General features: G+C 37.0%; 1 protein-coding gene across 1 annotated transcript in view; it reads left to right on the top strand.

Annotated features, from left to right (window-relative positions):
• IL1RAPL1 (interleukin 1 receptor accessory protein like 1) overlaps positions 1-23822 on the top strand; it is a 595893-nt gene that overhangs the window by 268513 nt on the left and 303558 nt on the right. The window contains exon 2 of the mRNA XM_062515161.1: positions 16453-16732. Within this exon, the coding sequence (XP_062371145.1) occupies positions 16453-16732 (280 nt within the window). The remainder of the gene's footprint in view (positions 1-16452; positions 16733-23822) is intronic.

Raw genomic sequence — 23822 nt, forward strand, 5'->3', positions numbered from 1 at the left:
CTTTCTTTCTTTCTTTCTTTCTTTCTTTCTTTCTTTCTTTCTTTCTTATCATAATTTTAAAAATATCTTCTGAGGAAACAGAAGACCAAACTCCTGAGGATGAATCTGGGAGAATTTTGAGATTAATATTTACATATCTTATCCTGTCTATTTCCTTTATTAAATGAGTGAAATAATGCAGCATGTGCCATACAGTGAGGTTTAATCACATAGAATTTTACACATACAGTAGATGCATTTTAAGTTTGATTTTATTTCCTTACCTGCCCCTCTGGGTTAGTGGCACATTAAAGAAGGGATTTGCAATTGCCATTTAAGGAGGCATATAATCTTACCCTAGATTTTCTTTTTTATGTCTTTCTGCTAGTAGGTCTGTATATCATGATATGATTTTTTCTAAATAAAAATAATCCTCTAAAAAAGTGTTTGCCTCAATTTCAAAGGTTAGCTGAAAGAAAAAGAGATTTATGTCAAAATCTTACATATCAGGGTCATTTGTATTAATAAGCCTTTTCTGTAAAGCTATAATCTTTTTATTCATGTTCAAAGAAGACTTTGTTTGCTATGTTTAAGCTAAAAAAAGAATTAAAACTTTTCCTTGGGTACATTTGTTGTCATTAAAGATCAAGCCTTAGAGGACAGTGGTAATTAAGCTGCTGATGACCAGCATAAGAACTAGGTTTACTTACACACTGCAACATAGCAGGGCAGCAAACGTTTTCTCAACTTGAGACAATTTTACTCTCAAAGACAGTTTTCCCTTGATATTAAGAAGACTGTGTTGAGGAGAAGCTTGATAAATGCCCTTTCTTACTCTGTTGGCAAATCCAAGTGTGAAATGAGACTCAAGTGTCAAATGAGAGATAGGTATGGCTTCTCCTACTGTTTGGCTAATGTGCTGAGAAATGCCATGTGAACAGCCATCTTGAGCTGCTGGAGTGGCACTAATTTATTGCTGTAAAATGGGACAATGAACGGCAGCACTCGTGGAACCCCAGGGAAGGTGGGTGAGAAAATGAATGAGGGGTTGTTGTAACTGCTCTGACTGCTTCGAGAGGCTGAGCTTATCTTGGAAGGGGAAGAGGAAGTTATGTGTTCCTTGGAGATGCCTACACTGACAGTTGTGAACTTTGGAGCTTTCCAGGCTGGAAGCTGTGCGGTCTCATTAGCGCAGAGCTGCTCCCAACCTGAAGTACAAAACTTAACAGCTTGCACACTACTGTGCTGGTATTGGGCTGTTTCATGCCAGTCAGTGCAGGCCAAGTAAAGTGAGCCAACCTTATCCTGCCTTATATGTAAGCTGGCTTTTTCTTACTCAAGATAATAATGGCGTAAGTGCAAGTTAAGAAACAACATAGCAAACCAAAACCAAAAAAAAAAAAAAAAAATCTAAACAAAACAAAACCCCCTATAAAAACCAAACAAAACCACCCCAAAACAGCCAAACAAAAAAAGAAAAAAACAATGTATATGTGTATATTTGTATATGTTGCCTTTTTTTCCTTTTTTTTCTCCTGGCTTCTTAGAGAGCCCCAGTAAGCTATTCTCCTGCTGTATCCCTATTTCAGGCAGTTAACCTGGTCTCTAAACATGGCTTGAAGACACTAGAATGACCCAAGTACTTTTATCCAGAGGCATAACTGCTGTAGGAAGTCCAAGCAAAATAAATAACTTGGCTATCACAGGGGAACTTGTATTCAGGCTAAATTTCCTCCCCACTGTTTCAATTGCTTAGAAATTCAGAAGTCAGTGTTACAATTTTAGGCTCTTCTATATTTCTTCCATCTACCAGAAATTGCAGTACTCTCCAGAAAGAGAGACCTTAAGATTAACACATCCTGAAACCATCAAACATGTTCATGTGTGAACTTTGTGTTGGAAATTTTCAAAAATTGGTATGTATTATTTGCCCTGGGGGGAAAAAATTGGGGGTATATTAGGGTAAGTATGGGGGGATAATATGAACTATTGCAGGAATTCACTTGTTTGGTATTGTATTCACATGAAAAATACTTGAATGCTGGGGAGGAACATAATAAAACAAGACTAAACAAGGAGTGATATAAGCACTTCTCTTAATGAAAAGCATATGAAACTTTATTAAATATGTTGCTTTTTCGCATGTTTTCTTAGCCATTCAGGATTATCCAGTCTTGGTTCTTTCTCATATTTTTAATATACTCCAGTTTCTACTTCATTACTGTTAATTTTATTTCTTTTAGTTCAGAAAAGGTGGAAGTAGTTTCTATTTATTTCTAATAGAAAAAGTCCCTGGTCTTTTTTCTCTGCTCCATCTGGATGTAAACCCGCAAATTCATGTTTGGCTGTACAAATGATGGTTTCTATATCTATTTGTCTACTTCAGTCACTTCTCCTTTCTTCTGGCATAAATCTGATCCTATATTTGTACTTTCTACATGTTGCCTTCCTACAGTTTTAGCAGAGGGCTGTGACACCAGTGACCCTCAAACTGCACAGCTCCAGATTGCACTCAGATTTCATTCTCATTGGCATTTCTTGTACAGTGCAGCAAAATTCATCATTAATAATTAAATTGTATATTTAAGTGTGTCTATATGTGCAGAGAAGGACAGCAAAAAATACATAGAATGTGAATCGGTGTTCTAAAATTGAATAATCCCTGAGGAAGTTTTAAATAAACACAGATCAAAATCTATTTCAGCTCTGTGACATTATCTTGAAAAATATACTAGCGTTTTCTTTACCTCCGTGCATCAGAGGTAGCAAAAAGACTGTACAGAGATCAAACACTGAAGCATCACTCAATAAAAGATAATCTCAGAGGAATATTTGGGTTATAAGGTGCTCTTAGAACAATTTCTAATTTCATTGAATTCCTTTATATAAATGTTTATTTCTTCAGTGTGTGGAAAGGTGCAGTGTGAGTTTGCGGGACAGGTTCTTCCACAAAGGCGTGTGTGCAGAGCAGGATTGCAAGCACGAGTGGCTTTGCATGCAGGGCACCCCTGTAAGTGTGTAAAGAGGGACACTTACACCACTGAGTGTGTGTGCACAGCTCACTGTGTGTGCACAGCTCACTGGGGTGAGCCCCAGTGCACTGCTGCAGTGTGGTGTGAAGGGCACAGGAGCAGCAGTGTGTGCAAGGCACCACTGTGATCAACTGCTGCAGCACTGCAGAGTGTGAGTGTGCAAGGGCTGCTGCAGTGTGTGAGTGTGCAAGGACTGCTGCAGTGTGTGTGCAAGGGCTGCTGCAGTGTGTGAGTGTGCAAGGACTGCTGCAGTGTGTGTGCAAGGACTGCTTCAGTGTGTGAGTGTGCAAGGACTGCTGCAGTGTGTGTGCAAGGACTGCTTCAGTGTGTGAGTGTGCAAGGACTGCTGCACTGTGAGTGTGCAAGGGCTGCTGCAGCGTGTGAGTGTGCAAAGACTGCTGCAGTGTGTGAGTGTGCAGGGCACATTGGGAGTGTGCAGGGCAGTGCTGTCATTGTTGGATATAATGGAACAGCTGCAATGTCCAGGCTTCTCTGCAAGGACTGAGGGAAAAACAAATGAAGTGGCTTTCATCATGGGAGGCTGCTCTCGGCCCCCAGCCAGGACAGTAGCATCAACAATTTATTGTTTAAGGAACCAAGGGATGCCTCCAAATCAACTGTCCTTGTCCTTCTGGGTGAATTAAGCTGGTGGGTATTAATTGGGTACACCATACAGCTGGTAGAAACAGGAGATTCCTAAAACAGCTGGATGACAGCTTTTCTAGTACAGAACTCAAGGAGCTGACTCAGAGGGGTGCCCTCTGTGATTTGTTGCTTGTTCCCAGAGAGGTTCGTGTGGATGAAGTGGTGAATAGCAATCATCTTGGCCACAGCAACCATGCAGTGATTAAGTTTGAAATCTAAGTCGCCTTGTCTGCACCCATCTTGTTCCCAAGATGGACAAGGCACAGGCTAGCATGGCTGGAAAAACAGCATTTTTTTTTGTTTTGTTAATGTGTCCATGGCAAAGCTGCTTTCCCAACACGTGTACTTTCACATGGTGTGCAAGAAGCCAATCCCTCACAGAGTGAAAGTATTTGATTTATTTTCAGTTCTGCACAGAAAGGGCTGGATGGCAAATACACAAAGCCAGCATCAGGACTATCAATACTTTTCTTTATTTGCATATATTAACAAACTTATTATGTGGTTCTCCAATTAATTAGTATTCTATCTTCTGTTATTTAAAAGATTCCCTCGTATTTTATGCAAATTTTTCTGTTTGCTGTCTTCCTCTTCCCTAGAGTTGGTGGGTTTCTTGGACTGGTGAGCCAGGACCCAGTGGTTGTGATCTCCCCCTGCCAGAAGTTCCTGTTATTCAGCTGGGGAGCTGAGTTTATGAATTTCTTTCTGCCATTGTCTTCCCTTTGGGACAGCCCTTGGTGTCTCTCATCTTCCCACTGGGACAGCTCCTGGTATCTCATCTTCCCATTGGTACAGCTTTTGGCTACTCTATTCCCCAGTGGGACAGGTCTTGCTAGGGCAAATTTGAGCCATCTAACCTGATCATGAGTCCCAATGGAGGAAAAACAGTTCCACAATCAAATAAATGTTCTTGTGTCTGTTCATGTAACCGGAACAAAAAAATTATTTTATAAAATATCAAACAATTGTCTTTCAATTGAAGATGATATTTTTCTCATTTAAAGTATTTTCAGTATTTCAATCAGAAAATATTTCTATGGTATTTATAGAATCAGGATGCAAAAAATGTATTTCTGTATAGTAATGCATTTTGTTTGCTTTATCTAAAGAGTTTTAATTTTGAATGTCTTCTAGAATATAGCACAAGTAGAGAAAAGGAGATGCTATGATGTTTGTCTTTGAAATTCAATGCAGCTAAGCACATCAGTGTGCTTACCTGATCCACAAAAGTACCTGAGGAAGCTTTTTATCTGAATCTCATGGGATTTGGATTCCTAACTCAATTAAATCCTTTCTATTTCTTTAGATTTGCTTTAACCAAAACATTCATACCAAGCTTTAAAGTAAACTTTGGTGAAAGGTGTAAAGTTTTCTTCTCAAACTCAAATAGTAGTGATTTTAATTTCCTTTGCCTAATGAGATTAAAGTACTGAATTACTGAATTACTCTGATGACCTCTTCTCTCTGGTAAGCAGTCTCAAGTGAGGCAAACATGTGGCATGTGGCATGTGGGAACAGAGGAAATGTCAAAGTGGGGAGCAAAGATTTACAAAATTTAATAACTCTCAGAAGTTTTAGCTTCTTGACTTAATATGGACAAAAAAAAAGAAAAGGAAGGGAAATGCCAGATGCTATAATAATATGAGTTCTTTTAAAACAGAAAAAAAAGTGTACAAACAGATTTATAATGACTTTTTGTAATCCTGGAGTGCAGATTTACTATAATAATATTTTCTCTTTAAAGTTCAGTTAATATTGTTGTTTCTTGCTAAGTCTTTCATGAAGTTCCTTTAGGCTTAAAGCACCATGCTTGTACTTAGTAACATCTGCAGGAAAAGAGAATACATCATAAAAACATCTTAAATAAAAATTAGTTTCTGATTTATTAGAAAATATGTCCTTTCTTTAGGCATTTGATGGTGAATTATCCCAATGTTATACATTAACAGAAGGTTTTCTTGTGGTTTTGGGAAATGAGAATTTTTTTTTATTTTTTTTTTTTTATTCCCAGAGTCTGCTATATTCTATCTTTGATAGTCATTAAATAACAGGGGGGTTTTGGTGGTTTTTTTTTGTTTGTTTGTTTTTGTTGTTTTTTGTTGTTGTTGTTGTTTTTTTGGCTTTTTTTGGTATGAAAGAGGACCTACAAACTGACAATGACTACATTTCTTATATTTAGTTAATACATATTTCCTAGTCATTATGGTAGTTGGCGCTGTTTTGTGTGCTGGTTGTAAGGTTCAGAGTGATGTCAAGAACTTATTTTTCCTTTCAGTCATTCACAGAGAAAATGTTAAACACCTCATGAGGCTAAAAAAAATGCAAAAGAGAAGGAAAATACATCTTTCCCAGAAGCTGGGTGCTTGTCCACCTGTACACAAAACAGAGTACCAGTATTTATTATCAGTGTACATTTTTGAAACTTGTTAAGATATGTAATAACAGAATGGACTGTTGCAAGGGCAGTAATGTTTTAAAGTAAACGTGCCACCTGCTGAAGATACAGCCTTATAGAAGGGGCAATTTGTGGGGTTTTTTCCTCATATTCAGTCATTATTTGCTCCTGACTGGTGGAAGCACAGTGCAGGTCCTGATCTGACCTGTGCTGTGGAAAATCCCTCCAGTCTCCCAGTGGCCATTTCCACCCATGATGGTCCTTTCCAACAATGATGGTCCTTTCCACCCATGATGGTCCTTTCCACCAATGATGGTCCTTTCCACCCATGATGGCCCTTTCCACCAATGATGGTCCTTTCCAGCAATGGTGGTCCATTTCCACCCATGATGGTCCTTTCCAGAAATGGTGGTCCTTTCCACCAATGATGGTCCTTTCCAGCAATGATGGTCCTTTCCAGAAATGGTGGTCCATTTCCACCCATGATGGCCCTTTCCAGCAATGGTGGTCCTTTCCACCCATGATGGTCCTTTCCAGCAATGGTGGTCCTTTCCACCAATGATGGTCCTTTCCAGCAATGATGGTCTTTTCCAGGCCACAGCAGGGTGCCCTGACAGCTGTAACCAGGGAACAGAGCAGCTGCCCTTTCCGACATCTCTGCCCTGTGCCTCCTTCCCTCCCCCCAGACCCAGCCTTTTGGTCCAGCTCTGCTCCACTGACTTGCCCCAAAACATCCGTGGGAAGAAGACATTATTGTCCCTTCAAGTGTTTAAATGTTTCTGGACTGTCTCAAAACTACTCATGATTACTAAAGCCTTGCTTAGCAGATTCCTAATGGCACCATACATTTCTATTAACACATTGATATAAATATTGACATCACATCCCTGTTCAAGAACAGTGCAATCTCTAGGTCAATTCTTTGTTGCATGTAAATGCACACAGTAAACCAAACTGAAGCAGTGATATACACTAAAGATTATTAAAAAATTCTCCCTAGCGTTGGGAAAATAAATTACTTTGTCATATTAAGTAAAGAAATCCAAAAACTTCCTAGAAGTACTTTGTACTCTCTAATGCTATACTGCATTCTAGCTTCTATTTAATTGCAGTTTTAAACACAAATAGCTGTCTGACACATCTATGGCTTTAAATAAATCCATATTTGCAGTTTCAATATAGCAAGACTACTTGTAGGCAAGAAACAGCCATCAAAACCACTAGGAGTTGTATGCAGTTAACATATTCTTTCACAAAGAACATTGATATTTTAATTCCTAGATCCGTTTCCATATATTAACTTTCTCCCAGTATTTTAGGAGTGAAAGAAAAGTAGAACAGAATAATAAATATAAATATGTATTTTTTTAAAATATGTATATTTCTGGTAACATCATATATGGTTAGAACTTTTAATATTTGAAATTTTAAAATAAAAATGATACTTTGATTCAAAGTCTGTTTGAAATAAAATGTTTCTTTGGGTTTCAGCTCTTTCTGAAGCTCTCACTGCAATTCTTTGCATTTCTGCACAGTACATCACACAATCATGATAATGTAGTTTAAGAAATTTCCCCCAGATAAGTGAAAACAATAAGGTAATTGTACTGTCCTATACACGTTGTCATTTGATTAATTTTAATCCTCTTGAGTTATGAACTAATCTGCTGAATTTTCATATATTTACAGCAAGTGGACAGCTCTCACATATTTAGCTATTGCAGTTCACTTTATATTCGGCAACTTTGCTGAATTTTCATACTATTTAATATATTATTTCATGTTTAATATCACATTTGGTATTAACTGGTTGAGTTCTTTGTCAAAAAAGTTTAGAGGTATACAGTGCAGCTGTTATTCAAGTGCTATTGAAATTCCAACATGAAAAAGTCCTTGATCTTCCTCATAATCTCCAAAACAAAGCTACTGGTGAACAAAATGTATTTTCAGAAGTAGTTTCAATAATTGAGAGATTATGAAAGAGATTAAATAATTTGCCATCTGCAGTGCAACATGATACCCCAGTATGGTCCAGAGATTCTCTTTTCTGGGTAATCTCCTTTCTAATGGAAAAAACATACCCTTACATGTGCTTGTTCAATTTTTAGAAATTAGTTCAACCTCTCCCCATGGTAGTTCTCTTCAGGCTGAGTTGATCTTTTGTTTCAGTCACTTTGTTTAGTCATTCCAGAGGGAGGCTTAAGACCAGCATGTACCAGACTTGACTTCCTCACATATTCATGTTGAGATTCTATATCTAGAGATACATGTGTAATTTATATGTATAAGATTATATAAAAAGTTATACATTATATTAAAATTGTGTGATAGTGAGACTGGGTGGTTGTCTTTCAAAATAAATCACGGTATGTTTGGGGAGCAGGGACGAAAGAAACTTGAACTGTTAAGGTTCTAAAAGAACTGCAGGCAATCTGGTATAGCCACAGAAGAATACAAAGGATTTGGTGCTAACAACACCAAAGTTGTGGGTTTGATGTCAATATGGGCTGTTTACTTAAGAGCTGAACTTGATGAGATTTGCAGGTCCCTTCCAACTCAGACTATTCTCTGATTCTGTGAAAGAAACAGAGGATGTAGAACTGCACTTGAAGTTGTATAGTAATTATAACAAAGAAAAACCAATTCATTTCATATGGGCACAGAAAATAATGCCATTTGATATCAGGCTTTGGAAATTAATCTAGTAAACAAACTCTCGTGTTTTGTAGCTCTTGATTAAATTATGCTGCCATCTTTATGCTATAAACTGTAAATGTACAGACAGTCCCTGAGCTGAAAATGAATATTGAAATAAGGCAACAGAAAGAAGCACACAGACAACTGGGGACCTGTGTACCAGGTCTGGCCGAGATGGATTTATGTTTATTCACAGCAGCCTTTATGGTGCTGTGTTTTGGATTTGTGTCTAAAAAAGTGTTGGTAACGTGCCAGTGTTTTGACTATTGCTGAGCTGGGCTTCAGACTTCTCTTTCCACTTTCTTCTCTCCACAAGACTTCTCTTTTTCCCATTCAGCTCCCCAAGGGTGGGGGACAAGAGATTGAGAGGGGACACCGCTGGCCAAACTGGCCAAAGGGATATTTCACACCAAATGACATCATGATCAGAAATAAAAGTTGGAGGTTTTGGCTGTTGAGGTTGCCATTGTTCAGACACTAGCTGGACCTCGGTCAGCTTGTGGGAGTTAATGAGGCACTGCTTAAGCATCACTTGTGGGCTTTTATCTCTTCACTTACTAAACCACTGTTATCTTGACCAATGAGTTTTCTTTTGCTTTTCCTGTTCTTTCCCCTGTTCAGTTGCATGTGTGGCTTAGTGATTGAGAAGATGTGTGGGTGCTTGTTGCTGGCCTGGGGTCAATCCAGCAAAACCTGATCAGTCAGTCCAGCCAGGATACATTTAAAGTGTGTGTTTATGGAGCTTCCTAATTTATATGACATGGTAAAACAGAATAGAAGGGTTTGAAAGATGCAAAAGGGGCTTAATAGGCAACAGGGAAAAACTCTTGCTTTAAAGTAGGAACTTAAGAAGTGCAGCATTTGCTCCTGCATTGGTCTGTCTTGAACAGTACTTTTTTTTTTTTCTTAAAATAGTTTTTGTGGTTTAACTTTTTCTACAAAATCCTTGTGGTAGTTAAAGGATTAGTAATAATTCAGACAAAAATTCTATTTAATTTGGCTTAGTTTAGGTAAAAGAGAAAATGACATAAAAAACTTCCCACCAGATTGACATAAGGCTATTTTCATGCTTATTCTGCCTCTAAGTAACCCAATACCTAGCCATATATACTCTGTTTCTTATTTGTGCAGTATTCTGAAGCCAAGAAACACAACATTTTTAATTAATTTATGGCAAGACAGATTTCTTTTGTCATTATTCCTCTTCCTGTATGTGCATTTGCCAAAATTCCTCAACTACCACATCTACCATTTTAACAACTTCTCTAGAGTTGGGAGAAGTGCAATTTTTAGGAACTGACTTCTTTAATAGATGATAATATCCAAAATAATTTTTCTGTTTCCCTGAAATGTGATTCAGTATCTTTTTCCATTACTGGCACCTGCTCATAACAGCCACTACACAGTTTTAGACTGAGAACAAAATGAATGTTTTTAGCCTAAACCATAATTTTTGCATGAATTTTCAAAAGAATGAAAATATGGCATTTCAAAATGAAAATGCTGTGTCCAATGGAATTGCAGTATAACAATATGCAAAGCTGTAATAGCAGTAAGTGCAAAAAGAAATTTAATTGCATATAAAATACCTGATGTGGTCATTTGATAATATTAGTACTAATATTAATTCTTCTTTTTTAAAATTTATTTTTTATTTTTCCAATTTTTTACTGGTAGTACTTTGAAAGAGCAAAATCTAAGCAGTCTAAGAATAGAATTAACCATGTTCTCTCTCTTCTCCATGACGTGTTGTTTCTAAGCTCTGCTTCTTCATTCCTGACAGAGCTTAGTTTTATATCAAATAAAAGCACATGCAAGCCAAAAATAGACAATCTTTGCATGTCTTCATAATGAGAACCCACACTAGAATACCATGTGTTATGTTAGATAGAGTTAATTGGCTCAGTCACTGTAATGAATGTGCTATAAATTCTGGAATCTTATTTTTTTTATTTTTTTTTATTTTAGTGCTAGCTAATCTAAGCAAAAAGCAGAAAATAACAAGGATGGTAAAGAGAGGTAATCCCAAAAAGATTGTGATTTTGATTGTAAAATATTGTGGTGAAAATTGTTTTAAAGAAAGTAATCCTGAGTCTTATGCATCACTCAGTGAACTTTTGAAATGTTGTTTTATGAGCAGCCAATTAAGGAAAGCCTGTTTTCCTGACCTGCTCTGCCTGCTATTTGCCACCCTACCCAAAGATCTTACAGCACGTACACAACATCCTTTGTTTGATTTCTCTAGCCATCATATTTACTCTCCCTGCATACTGCCATCTTACTTCTGCATCCCCTAATGCCCTCCTTGACAATTTTCCAGCTTTAGGAAAAAGACCTGGAGCAAGACCTTTACACGCCCACTTTTCAGAATTTTTGTTATTTATGATATCACTTCTTTGTCAGGTTTGCAAATGCCTTATTAAAAAACCCTGAAGTAGTTGACAAATAAATAGAAGACAAAGAGATGTTGCATTATCATCTTTATATAAAATTAAATTAAGAACGTAATTACAAATACAGGAGAGCAGGGAAAAATAAATCTGTCGTTAATTTTTATTTCATTAAATATCACTAAGTGAAAAAAAATAGAATAATTTGCTATTTCTTTTACAAATGTTTTAGGAGAACTGTTTTTAACTGTCAGACCTAATTTGTTTAGATGTCTGGAAATAAGATTTTAACCAATGTATTGAAAATATGAAGACTTTTTCTAGCCCTGGAATCTAAATATTAAATTGAAGATTTTGCATGAGACCAGGTTGTTGCAGCAGAACCTGGAGTTATTAGCTTTATATTTTTGTCCTTTTAAGCACTGAATTTTACCTTGCAAATGATACATATGCTACCAAAAATTAAGGGGAAGGCCTTCTTAGTAATGTTAAACATTCTGAGTGTTGGGTCCTACCCAGCAGATACAGCCTGCAAGACACTTGTTCAGTAAGCAAAATAATCTAATTATTAGGACAGTGATGTGGTGTGGTTTGTGTCATACCCTGAAACAACTCAAGGTAATAACTGGGTGGATATTTATCCTGGACTCTGTATTGGACTATTATGTGCCGCAATAACTGGCAGCATATTAAAATAGAGATCAGGGACTACAACCTTTCTTTTGAAGGCAGTTCTGAAATTTCAAAGCTGTTGAATTATTCAAGTATTTTTCAATTTATAAAAGATGATTCACTGTTTGATGATGCAACGATAAAAATTCAAACATTGAAAAGTACTGAGTGTATTTTTCTCCCTAGTTGTTTTGAACCACCATAATTGAAGGTGTTGATTTTGTGTCAGTAGCAACCATAATTAAGAGAGGAAACATTACATAATTTATTTGGTCAAAGCCCTACTTTTGCATACAAAAAATACAGTCAAGGTAGAAATGGACACAGTTACAATATGAAACTGGATAGAAATATTCAATCTATTTAATATTAAAAAATCTGAATGAATATTAAACTTTTGTTGTTTTCTGTCCCTCTTTGCAAAGCCAGAAACAGACGTTTAACGTGTAAATATGTAACATTTTTAAGGTAGCAATATCAATATAAAAATCAAAAGAATTCTCTGAATACATCTTTGGGTCTTTTAAAATGTATTTTTATGTTCTTCAAGGAATTTGGAAACTGGACTTTTAATTATCTTTTGATGCATCCACATTTTTCTAGACTGAGATATGCATGTGTGTTGTACTCATCTCACATAGAGTGTACATAGAAAGTGCTGGTTATGATACATGCATGATATCATCATCTGAGTATCCACAGTAATATTTTTTAAGGACGTGACAGTCTTTTCTTCTTTTCATTATGTGGTTTTAAACCTCTGTTTATGTTCCTCAGTTACTGTGGAATAGGGAGCATTTTATGCAGAGATCGACAGTTATCTCCTGAAATATCAGCCATCAGAAAATATCACAGAAGGATGTCTGTATCTTATGATGGGAATGATGATCTTCTATTATATCTGACAAAATTGAATTAGCACCTTCACATAGATTAGCACATAGGCTGAGCAGTAGTGTGAGGATTTTCTGGGAAGATTTTTAAAGTATTAAGCCTTCCAGCTGTAATAAGGTTAATACAGTTCTAAGTGACTTGAATGTCACTGTTGGCAGTTTAAGTGGTATAATATTTCTGAAGCCAAGAAGAGAAACACTCACATGTTCATTCAAATAGAGCTTTGAGAAGAGGACATATGTTTCCTTAAGGTTATCATTGAGTGTCACTGTAATAAAGCACAAAATTACAGAATGGTTGAGGTTGGAAGAGACCTCAGTAGGTCATGTGGTCCACCTAGAAATGCTCTTTTGGTACCACGTTTCTCTGGCTTCTAAATATCTCCAAGAATGGAGAGTCCACAACCTCCTGTGTGAATTTTAGTAACCCTTACAGAAAAAAAAAAAAAAAGTAAAGGTGTTTGCTGGTGTTCAGAAAGAGCCTGCCAATATGTGCCCATTGCCTCTTGTCCTGTTACTGAGCACCAGTGGCTCTTTGCACCTTCTCCTCAGGTATTTCTATTCATTACTAAGATTCTCCCTAAGCCTTCTCCAGGATAAACAGTCTCAGCTCTCAGCCTGTGCTCATAGCAGAGATATTCCAGTCCCTTAATCAGCTTTGTGGGCCTTTGTTGAATACTGCAGTCTCTACGTATCACTTGTATTCAGGAGCCCAGAGCTGGCCACAGCAGTCCAGGTTTGGGCTCATTAGTTCTGGATCCAAAACATAGCACAGTAGTAGCTGCTGAAAAGAAATTAACTCTCTCCTAGCTGAATCCAGGACAAGTAGATATTCTCTTAAGATATCTAGTGGGACATTTTGGTGAGATTTGTGCCAAAAGATGAACAAATATTTGAGGGAATACATAGATAAATCAGATAATCCTTAGCAGGCTTTTCTAGAATCATAGAATAACCTGAATTAGAAGGCATCCATCAGATCATGGAGTCCAACTCCTGGACCTGCACAGGACACCCCAAGAGTCACACCATGTGCCTGAGAGCACTGTCTAAACACTTCTTGAATGCTGTCATGCTTGGTGCTGTGATCACTTCCCTGGAGAGTCTGTTCCATTGCCCAAACACTGGCTGAAAAACAGTTTCCTGGTATACAACCTAAATCTCCCCTGACACAGCTTCATGACATTTCCTCAAGTCCTGTCACTGGTCATGAGAGTGAGGAATTTGGGACCTGCTGTTCTGCTTCCCCTCATGAGGCTATTGAAGACCCCACTGAGGTCTCCCCTTGGTCTTTTCTCCAGGCTAAGCAAGACAAGTGATCTCATACAGCTTCCCTTCCAGTCCTGTCATCATCCTCATGGCCTTCTTTTGTATTCTCTCTAATAGATGAGGGTTTGTTTTTTTTTTTTTTTTTTTTTTAATATTGTGGCACCCCAAAGTGCCCCCATCACTGGAGGTGAGGCTGCCCCAGCCCAGAGCAGAGCAGGACAATCCCCTCCCATGCCCCTCTGGCCGTGCTGTCCCTGATGCCCCAGGACACGCTTGGCCCTCCTGGCTGCCAGGGCACTGCTGGCTCAGATTCAACTTTCCATCCACCAGGAGCCCCGGGTGCCTTATGAGAAATATCATGCTGAAATAAAGTCACTGGGATCTACCCTGCATAATTAATCCTTCATCCAATAGAAAGAGCTTGAAATATAGTTGATGTCATTCAGCAATACATTCTCATGGATTCTGCAAGTTAAAGCAATTGGGGGACCATTAGAACTGAATATCCTGAGAGAGAAAACATAACTTACAGACTAATAATGTAAACCAAAGTGTACTAGCTAAATGAATCAGTGAAAAGCAAGATTACAATCTGATGATAAAGTATGATGAAGAAGTTATTACCTGGCAACTTATATAATGAAATTACCACTGCTTAGATGTGGCTGTTAATTCATTTCTGGCGTTGGGATTTAGAAGTGGAGAGAAATAAAATCAGGTGAGAGAGAATTCTCTTTCAGAGAAGTAAAAATGAAATGATAAAAGATGTAATTGAATTCTGGAATAAATGAGAGTTAGTTCTTTGGTCCTGAGGGGAAGCTAATGGTGTAGCTTTGTTTCCATTCACTTCAATTTATGCATGAGTACAACTAAGTCTTGTTAGGGCCTTGTAACAGCAAGTCACTACATTTTAGGAACAGTTGTGTAGGAAAATTGGAACAGGGACATGTTATTTTCCCTTCCTGGTCATAAAAGTAAATGCAGAAGGAGACAGTCCAAAGATATATGAAATATTTGTTTGTGTGAATTCTGTTCACAATGCAAATTCACTCTAAAGTTTTTGTTTGTTTGTTTGTTTGTTTGTTTGTTTGTTTTTTGGGTTTTTTTGCTCCATCTATTTATGTTGGATCAACTTAGATTATTGCTTACACAGGGATGTGTGAAAATGTCTGAATCCTTCTTATTTTGCAATGTATAATAAATACTGTGTCATTATCCAAATACAGGACTCAAAAAAAAAAAATATCACTGTTTAGTATGTTTTTCTCCCAAGTAACAGATCAAAACATTGCAAGTAGCTGGAATTCTCTGTTCAAGTCAGTATCCAACCAGTTCTAGTATGAAAATGGAGCTTTGCAAAAGTTGATTTTCTGTGATGGATATCTATCTATCTGGGATCTTTTAAAGTGAATAAAATGTCAAATTCAAAGACAAAATATTTATATGAGACATAGATACTAATTTTAAGATTAAATCAATTGTCCTTTGGATGTACTGATTGCTTTCTACTGACTAGATTGGGGCCTATTGAAGTAGCTGGGACTACACACTGAGTTTTTTAGTGTTTGAACCTAGTGGTGAATTTTCATGGTTGAAATTGCTTAAGAAAAAAAGATATAAGCTTTTGTTAAGGAAGGGATTATAGAAGATAGCTCTTTACCTTTTCTTCTTTTGGTATTCTTAACTAAAAATACAGGGGAAGAGGGTGTGAGTTTGGTGGTTTCGTCACCCTAGGGTTTAGTTATGTTACTTGTGTTCAGAATAAATTTAGTCAAATAAATTTAGTTTTGCTTTCTGATGAGCAGGTATTATGGGACCTTATTGGTAAGGGCTGATCTTATTCAACAGGAGAAACATGAAAACATTAAGAACTATAATTTGTAATGTAGTTGTGGAAAGTGAGGAATTCCAATTACAATATGTTTAACATGTTCTTGAATAATCCATTTATATTGCTGTTCATAATTTTCCTGGAAGTATTTTTTTGCGCATCTGGTCTTATTGTAAACACAGTTTCTTTTCCTCCTTCAAATCTGCCCCAAACTTTCACAATTTTTTTTGGTTCAGACCACAGTTCCTTGTCCTAATATCTTCTGAGACTCTCACATACATGGTAACCCTGAAGATATTTGATTGATGCAATTTGGATGATGACATCCTGTGAACCACATGCCCTCTGTATTGCACTAATTTCACATTAGTATTTTATAACTGGTCATGCCAGAGTTCCACAAAAGAAAAGAGAGCAATTGCTCAGTTTTTGCTCAGAGATTATCAACATTTAGCAGTATACATCCACTATACACAAGTACATGACATAAACACAATGAAAATTCAGTTAATTTTTCAGGGATAAAAAGCATACTTCTCTATGGATTTTTTTTTTTTTAATGCAATACTTTCCCACAATAAAGACTGCTGTGTAAATAGTGCTTTCCAAAGCCTTTGACAATCTCTTGTCATTTTCTCTTCTCTTGTAGCTGATGGATGCACTGACTGGTCTGTGGATTACAAGAAATATCAAGTTCTAGTGGGAGAACCTGTTCGTATAAAATGTGCTCTGTTTTATGGATATATTAGAGCTAATTACACCCTAGCCCAAAGTGCTGGACTTAGTTTGATGTGGTACAAAAGCTCTGGACCTGGAGATTTTGAGGAACCTATAGCTTTTGATGGAACCAGAATGAGCAAAGAAGAAGACTCCATTTGGTTCAGACCAACAGTGGTACAAGACAGCGGGCTCTATGCATGTGTTATAAGGTACTATATTTTAATATACTGAATTTTAATTGACCAAATATGAAACAAGGCTCTTAATAATGAGACTTTTGTGCCGAAGGAACTTTTTTCTGACTGTGTTTTTTTTAATTCTCCTCCTGGCATTCCCTTCCCTGAAGATTTTTTATGCCTGACTAGAAATTGCTATTGAATGTCTTGAACATATTAAATTTGCTTTTGTATAAATTTAGTCATTTATAACAAACTCTGAAATTTATAAGGTGGTTGGGACTAGATGAATAAGTCATCCATTCCTTTCTCTGATTCTGGTTTCACTCTTAGAATCACTATTCTAGAGTAAAAACAAGTTTTGTTTTGTTTTGTTTTTTTTTACACTCAGATTTAATTTTATGTGGATTTCACAAATTGATTTAATTAACGTTTTTTGCAAAAATTTCCTATTTGATGTTAAATAGTAGCATTGAGGAAAACAGAAGGTTAAATTTCAGCATTTTTATATGCATTCTCTAGAATTACAGCTGGCTTAATCTGATGTTAGAGGCCAGGTGCCAGACATCTTCCAAAAATATTTAACCTTCTGATTCATGAAGTTTTATCACTGGAAACTGGACTGGATTCTGCTTCTGCTTTCTGCAACAGGTGTACAGCTTCATTCTGCATCTTTAATATGGTTTGCACTGAGATATTTTTATAGCCCCTTACAGTTTTCCTCTCTATCAGGATAACTATAAAAGTGGTCTTGCTATTAAGACACAATAGAAAGAGTCAAAAGTAAAGTGTAAAGCAACTGAGTGGCTGGAAAAGAATGCATGATGCAGCTAGTGCAGTGATGCAAGGAAAATGGGGAAAATATTTTATCACCAACTGGAAAGGTTTACCGTCTAGCCACTTTCAATTTTTTTTTTCTAGTTTTTTTTTTTTTTTTTTTTTTTTTAGTTTTTTTTTTTTTTCTTGGATAGAGGGAGGGGGAACACAGATTGCTGTCTGGCTTTTGTGTGCTGAAAAAGATTTTACTCAGCAATGTGTTTATAAAAACATTATTCTTTGAACACTTTATACAACATATAAATTTTGTATTACAATGTTTGTCCAATAGCATATTCAACATGGTTTTTCTGATGATGACAGTTTTCTTGAAAAGAAAAAACACAAAAACATACAAATTAAGCTCCGTAAGGAGAATTTTTTAGTTATATTTGGAGTAATATTTTCTGATAAGTGTGTAACAGTAGCCATGAAAATGACAAGTGTTTTGTCAATTATTCCATAATGTTATTTAAAATACCATAATTAATCTCCTCTGTTTATATAAAGAAAACTTTAATTATCTGATGTTTCAATTTCCAGCAAGTATAGATAAACGCTGAATTTAGCTACTCAGACATACTTTATATTTATCATCTCAAGCTGTATTTATGGCTTTTTTTCATGGATTTTTATTTAATCCAGAGGTAGGAAGGACCATGTTCTAATCTGCTTTAAACTACTGTGGTGGTTTGCTACCAGTCAGAAATTGGACCTACATATAACCCCCTCCTTTGGCAAGAGAGGGACAAAGGCAGAGACTATGGGTTGAGATAACAGTTTCCTGAAAGCAAACAACAGTGGAATTAGAAATACACAGTAATAGCAGCAATGTCAAAAACAAATAAAAAGGTGCTTTACAGTCAAAAGGTGCTCATCACCTTGACCTAGTCCTGCATGGCCACCAGGGCAAAGACAAGATGCTGGTGCTCCCCGTAGGTCACGTCCTGTGGTTTTCCCCACACAAAGACGAGATGGCACCCAGCAGCATCTGCCTTTTCCCAGACAAAGTTGGTGGGAGCTTCTCACAGATGGCTTTCCCTATCCCTAAGTCCAAGACAATGGGAAACAATGATGGACAAATCTCTGAAAGCTAAATTGTCCATGTCGCATCATGCTGCCACTTTGTTGTGCTGGCTCAGCTCCTCTCGGCCTGGTTTTGCAGCTGTTTTGTTCCCTGCAGCTGTTCCCACACCAGCACTGCCTCTTTTGACCACTCTGCTCCACTGGAGTGCAGGCTGCATTCACTGCTGGTCAGAACCACATCCCAGAGCTACACCTGAGGAACAGGAAGGGGATGGATGACAGTGGTAGAGGATGGGGTCAATCCTAGACACCTCCCTGCAAAGAAGAGAGGGATGTCACATCACAGGGTTGCTTTGTATTTAGCATATATGCACAGTGAATATAGCTGGATCAGCTGCACTAAGAGTTAATTCAACTGCAGCTCACAGGAATTAGGTATATGTTACACATATCTGGTATAATAGTAAATAATAAGTAGTTTCTGTTAAAAATTCTGCCTTTAAAGTTTAAAAAATAGCTGAAATATTGTTCCTATCAAGGGAGCACTTCCTTCAAGTATTCTTTTCCTTCCCTTCCAGGAAACATCAATTACAGTGTCTCTAGTAGTGGCCCAACATAATATCAGCATATGTCAGTGAAACTGGAGTTCTGTAGTTACATCTTAGTGAAGATTTATGTGATTTAGAATCAATTGAGTTGGAAAAGTTCTCCAAAATCATTGAGTCCAACATTTTAACAAGGAGCACCATCAAATAAAACATTGCATTAAATGCCACATCCAGTTATTTATTGAACACTTCCAGGGATGGTGACTCCACTTCCCTGGGCACTCCATTCCAGTGCTTAACTACTCTTTCAGGGAAGAAATTATTCCTGGTATCCAACCTGACCTTCCCCTGACCCAGCTTGAGGCCATTTACTCTTCTCCTATTGTGGTTGCCTGGAAGAAAAGCCCAGCCCCCACCTGGCTGTGACCTCCTTTGGGATAATTTTAGAGAGTAATAAGGTCTCTCTTGAGCCTCCTCTTCTTCAGACTAAACAATCCCAGTTCAGTCTGTGATTCCTCATTTGATTAATTTTCTAGATTTTCACCAGCTCCACAACCCTTCCCTGGACATGCTCCAGCCCCTTAATGTCTTTCTTGCGGTGAGGAACTCAAAACTGAACACAGGAGTTGAGGTGTGGCCTCACCTTTGCTGAGTGCAGGGGAACAATCGCTGCCCTGGACCTGCTGGCCACACTGTTGCTGATACAGGCCAGAATGCCATTGGCCTTCTTGGTCACCTGGGCTGTTGACCAGAACCCCAAGGTCCTTTCCTGCTGGGCTACTCCTGAGCAACTGTTTCCCCATCCTGTAGCACTGCACGGGGCTGTTGTGACCAATGAGCAGGACCAATCACTTCACCTTTTTTAACCTCATGCAGTTGGCCTCAGCCCATCCATTCAGACTGTCCCAAACTCTCTGCAGAGCCCTTGCACTATCCAGCAGACCAACATTCCTGCCCAGCTCACTGTCATATACAAAATTACTGAGGGGGCACTCGCTGCCCTCTTCTAAACCATTAATAAAAATATAAACAGAACTGGCCCCAGTAGTGAATGAACCATGGGGATGAACACCATGTGATGAATGAACCTCTAGTAATGGCCAACAACTGGATGTAGCACCATTCAACATACTCTTGGGATCCAACCATGCAGCCATGATTTATATTTATGAACTTATTTAATGTGTATGAACTATGAACATTAATTGTTTTTTAAGCTGTAATATTCAGTGGAGAAAAATGCAAATGAACAAGTCTTGTTCAGAAACATGAGCGTCTATAAAGAATAGATACAGGCAAATGGAGATAACAATAGGTGCTTAAATAAAGCATTACAAATAATATTATAGATGAAAAATCTTCTCCATCTTTAGCATACTTAAATTCATTAGGTACTTATTATCCATAAAAATACTGCCTATGATTAATTTAGTAGTATTCAGCTTTGAAGATTCAAATTCAGATGACAGCAAGTTTCAAACAGGGAATAACAACATCTATGGAGATTGTTCAAATCTATTTTCATCCCCAGTTTGTAAAAACCTGAGCATCTGCTTCAGTATTCTTAACTGTTTCTATTAGTAACACACAGTACAGCATTTCAGACACAGAGATAGAGACTGAAATAGTGTGAAGTATATAGAACTTTCAGAAGGAAGGAAGGAAGGAAGGAAGAGAAAGAAAGGAAGGAAGGAAGGAAGGAAGGAAGAAAGAAAGAAAGAAAGAAAGAAAGAAAGAAAGAAAGAAAGAAAGAAAGAAAGAAAGAAAGAAAGAAAGAAAGAAAGAAAGAAAGAAAGAAAGAAAGAAAGAAAGAAAAAGAAAGAAAGAAAGAAGTGTTGATAACAATGCACCATTCATATAACTGTGATTATTTTAACTAACTGTACAGAAATTAAAAGTAAATAGTTGCATTAATTTAGCCATAATTGATGTGATTTGACAGAATTAAATCTTTAAAATTATGGAAAACTGCTATATATATATATTCTATACTGTGATACTGATGCTTTTCAAAGATAATTTAGAAGCAGTTTTAACTGACAATTTTATGGAGACTATTAATATTCTGCATTTAAAATATCTCTCTATGGCGTTATATTTTATTTCTGTCAGATAAATAATATATACTAACTGAACAATATGGTAGGGACGTTATATGATTCAACAATGTGATGTCTGTATGTGTGGATGCATGTGCATATCTGTGTAAATATAAAATCAAAAAATACAACTGCTGTGAATTTGAATAGAGATATTTTAAACACAGCTAAACAGTAAAAATTAATTAGAAATAAATTAGTGAGAAATACTGCTGCATTTGAAGCCTCTACCTTCAGACAAGCAAGGTCATAGGAAGGGTAATCAAGCTAAATGCAAGAGTAGATAATAATCAGACTTCCTTCCTTCCTTCCTTCCTTCCTTCCTTCCTTCCTTCCTTCCTTCCTTCCTTCCTTCCTTCCTTCCTTCCTTCCTTCCTCTTTTTCCTTTTTTGCTCTCACTCTCTTGCTTTCCCACTTTCTTGCTTTCTCTCTTTCTTGCTTTCTTTGCCATGAAGGCTAACCATCCACAGTAGGAACTTGTTAAATTACCAATTCAATTCAAGAAGAATATATATTTTTACATATTCCATGTGCACATCATTGTTTAATTAATTTTCAGAGATCTTGAACACAGAATATATAAGGAAATCTTTGCTTTACTGAGGGAAATGGTGAGCAAAGAAAAAAAATAAAATCAGTTTTTATAAACCTGGTGGAAGCATATTTCTTCATAATTTCAAATAATGTAAAACATGTTTACAAATGGGAATTACTATTTCTCAACGATTTTTGAAATCTGTCTTACCCAAGGAGGACCTTTTATCCTGGCTATATATGCTTATTAATATTTTTATTTATTTATAGAGTTTTAAAAATTATTATCTTAAGAAAGAAGTAAGCATTCATATAACAACCACATATCAAATCTCAATTAAAAAAATAACAAAAAAAAACAAAAAAGCAAAACTAAAACAAACCAACAAACCAACAAACAACCCCCTCCAAGAAAGACCCAACAAAGGGGGAGAGTATCTTAAAATGAAGTCTCTTAAACTGAAGTCTTAAAACAGTTTGTCTTAAAAGTTCGTAAACATGGTGTTCCCTAGATTTCCTTGAGATCTTTGGTCATGTTTATGTGCATTACTGACAAAGAAATCTGACAATGAATAAGAGAAATAAGCTTTCTCAAAGGAATACCAAATTAACTATCAATACTCAGAAAGAAGGAAGTCTCAGAAGAGCCTGTAATTCCATTAATGCCTTTAGGACAGTATCACCACTCATTATCCTGGGTAACAAGTGATGGGACAGCAGGACATGGCTGCATAGTGGTGACTGTGGAAGTGCTACATCAACAGTGGCACTCAAGCACCTTAGAGGTCTTTTCCAACCTTAGCAATCCTATGGTTCTAAGAAAACAACTCCGACTGCCTCTTGAAATGGTGTGCAAGTTCAGGAGAGCACAAGATGGACTTTCCTTGGTCCCTGCCTTTGTGGTCATTGGATTTATAGAGAGCGTGGGAGCAATTAACTGTGTCTTCCTTATATCTACACTCAGTTTGTAAACTTGTCTGAGCTTTTTCCAAGGTCTTATCTTTTTGCGAAGACGGCAACCGTCACAAGGAATCTGGATCTTATTTTCTTAAGTTTGCTCTATCTCCTTTTCAAATGCAAGCTTGGTAGGCTAGTCAGATATCCATGTGATTTTTGACTGCAATTTAGGGAGGCTTGGTGAGTTGAAAAAGCCTTCAGGCTAACATTAGGAATTTATACACATTGGGTAGCTGGAGCTTACATTAAGTGTTCTGTACAGATGGCAAAAGCAGTTGATCCTAGAAATAAATAGGGGATTTTCTTGATGTTAATGCTTGTTGAAAGTCAGGAAATTGAAATGTACTCATTCTCCCTTCCCCTGTTTTGACACTGCAGGAGGTCAGCTGTCTGACATTAGCACCTTCATTACACACTATAAACACCTTCCACATGTGTTAGGACAAAACAAATACCTGATATTAAGGAGATAAGCAGTGAGTGCAGGGTACACCTTCTCATTGTGCAGTTGGTATAACTTATGCATAAAGCTAAATTCCAGTGTGTGTTTGCTATTTGCTTGGCTGAGTGAGAACTCAACAATGAAAAACAAGCAAACAAGCACGGTGATGAGTAGAAAAAGGAGCAATATGACCCTTACAGTGGGTGGAGTCATGAATAAGTGAGGAGTCTTGATGGGCTGGAACTGAACAGGTTAGTCCAGATAATTCTGTTATGTAAGACTTAAAGGATATAATAATTTTTATCGAGGGCAAAATAGCAAATACCTATACTTAGACAGAATAGGGGAAGAATGTTGAAAAATGTTGAATGTTGGAAAAGAAGAACAAATTAGTGTATTTGACTGAGCAGAGAGAATTGTTAATATTGCATTTTAATATCTCTGAACTTACAGGAGTACCACAGATAATGCTTGAAGAAAGATTTAAAGAAAAGCTTTTCTTGTGATATCCAGTTTCTTTTACTGCTATTTTTTTGTTGTTGTTGAGATATTACTTAAATACAGCAATGTGAAAAATAAGTTTGACTGTTGCTCTCACTGTTTTATTAGAGGTTTGTTAGTTTCTCCTTAAGAACTTTTTCAGCAAACTAGGTTTGTCCTTTGATTGTCATGGTTCTTCTTCTCACAACTAAATTAATAAT

This window comes from Cinclus cinclus, chromosome 2 (assembly GCF_963662255.1).
Source record: "Cinclus cinclus chromosome 2, bCinCin1.1, whole genome shotgun sequence".
NCBI lineage: Eukaryota > Metazoa > Chordata > Aves > Passeriformes > Cinclidae > Cinclus > Cinclus cinclus.